The sequence below is a fragment of the Sinocyclocheilus grahami genome, unplaced genomic scaffold (genome assembly GCF_001515645.1).
Source record: "Sinocyclocheilus grahami isolate Dianchi unplaced genomic scaffold, SAMN03320097.WGS_v1.1 scaffold18277.1, whole genome shotgun sequence".
NCBI classification, from domain to species: domain Eukaryota; kingdom Metazoa; phylum Chordata; class Actinopteri; order Cypriniformes; family Cyprinidae; genus Sinocyclocheilus; species Sinocyclocheilus grahami.
In genome coordinates, this window is record NW_015517043.1 from 1,158 (window position 1) to 2,557 (window position 1,400).

The 1,400-nt window shown below is 34.3% G+C and overlaps 1 protein-coding gene across 1 annotated transcript in view; it reads right to left on the reverse strand.

Annotated features, from left to right (window-relative positions):
- Positions 1-390: 390 nt before the first annotated feature.
- Positions 391-1,400, reverse strand: part of LOC107579574 (lamin-L(III)-like) — a gene marked incomplete at both ends in the record, with an annotated part of 1,548 nt that continues 538 nt past the window's right edge. The window contains one exon of the mRNA XM_016265389.1: positions 391-611. Coding sequence (XP_016120875.1) covers positions 391-611 — 221 coding nt within the window. The remainder of the gene's footprint in view (positions 612-1,400) is intronic.

The following is a 1,400-nucleotide window of genomic DNA, read 5'->3' on the forward strand; positions in this document are numbered from 1 at the left end:
TGTGTGTATATATATATACATATATATATATATATATATATATATATATATATATATATATAATGAAAAAATGCAGTGTTCTTGTAAATTCCATTCATTCCTATGCGGGTCAAAATGCATTAATTTAAACTCCTCGAATCCACTAAATTTTTTTGGTGTATTCCTGGTGCAAGTGTGAACGAAGTAAAGAAATCTTGGACCGTACGATCAACACACGTTATTTAGAATCTTTTTGAAAATCTTTTTCGGGTCAAAATGACCCGAGGGACGGATGAAGGTTTTAGTGTACACTGTCCCTTTTTTGTGAAATAAATAAATGAATAAAAAGATCAAACAAACACAAAACAAGCATAGTTTGGAGTGTAAGAAACGCTGCAGAGTTCGGCTCACCTCTTCTCCTCTCCCTCCAGCATCTTGCGGTAGGCGTTGATCTCCATGTCCAGCATGAGCTTGACGTCCAGCAGGTTCTGGTGCTCCTCCAGCTGCTCCTGCATCTGCTGCCGCATGTCTGCCATCTCCTGCTCCTTCTGCGAGAGCCGCTGCTGGTTCATCTGTCGCTCACGCGCCAGCATCTGCTCCAGCTCCTGAACACGAGCCTCCAGAACCCCATTCTGAGCCACAGACAAGAGCACTTCCAATCAATAAAGAGGCTCTTCTGCACACCAAGGCTGCATTTATTTTTAAATATTATAACAATTTAAAACAGCTGTTTTCTATGTGAATCTCTGTTAAACTAATGTATTTCTGTGATGCGCAGCTGTATTTTCAGCATCATTACTGCAGTCTTCAGTGTCACATGATCTTCAGAAATCAGTATAATATGCTGATCTGCTGCTCGAGAAACATTTCTGATTATTATCAATGTTGAACACAGTTGTGCTGCACAATATTTTTGTGGAGACCGTGATGCATTGTATTTTTCAGGATTCACAGATGAATAGAAAGTTGAGAAGAACAGCATTTATTTGAAATAGAAATCTACTGTAACATTATAAATGTCTTTACTGGCACTTTTGATCAATTTAATGCGTCCTTGATGAATAAAAATATTTCTATAATTTATTTTGTATAATGTTACAAAAGCTTTTTATTTCAAATAAAAATTCAGCTTTGATCACAGAAATAAAGTACAGTTTAACAGATATTCACATAGAAAACAGCTGTTTGAAATTAGAATAATATTTCACAATTTTACTGTATTTTTGATTAAATAAATGCAGGCTTGGTGAGCAGGAGAGACTTCTTTAAAAAACATCTTACTGTTCAAAAACGTTTGACTGGTAGTGTGTGTGTGTGTATATATATATATATAAATAAATATAAAAAAATAGTAATGTACATGTTAGTGGATATTCCTAGTTTGTTTTTATATATATATATATATATATATATATATATAT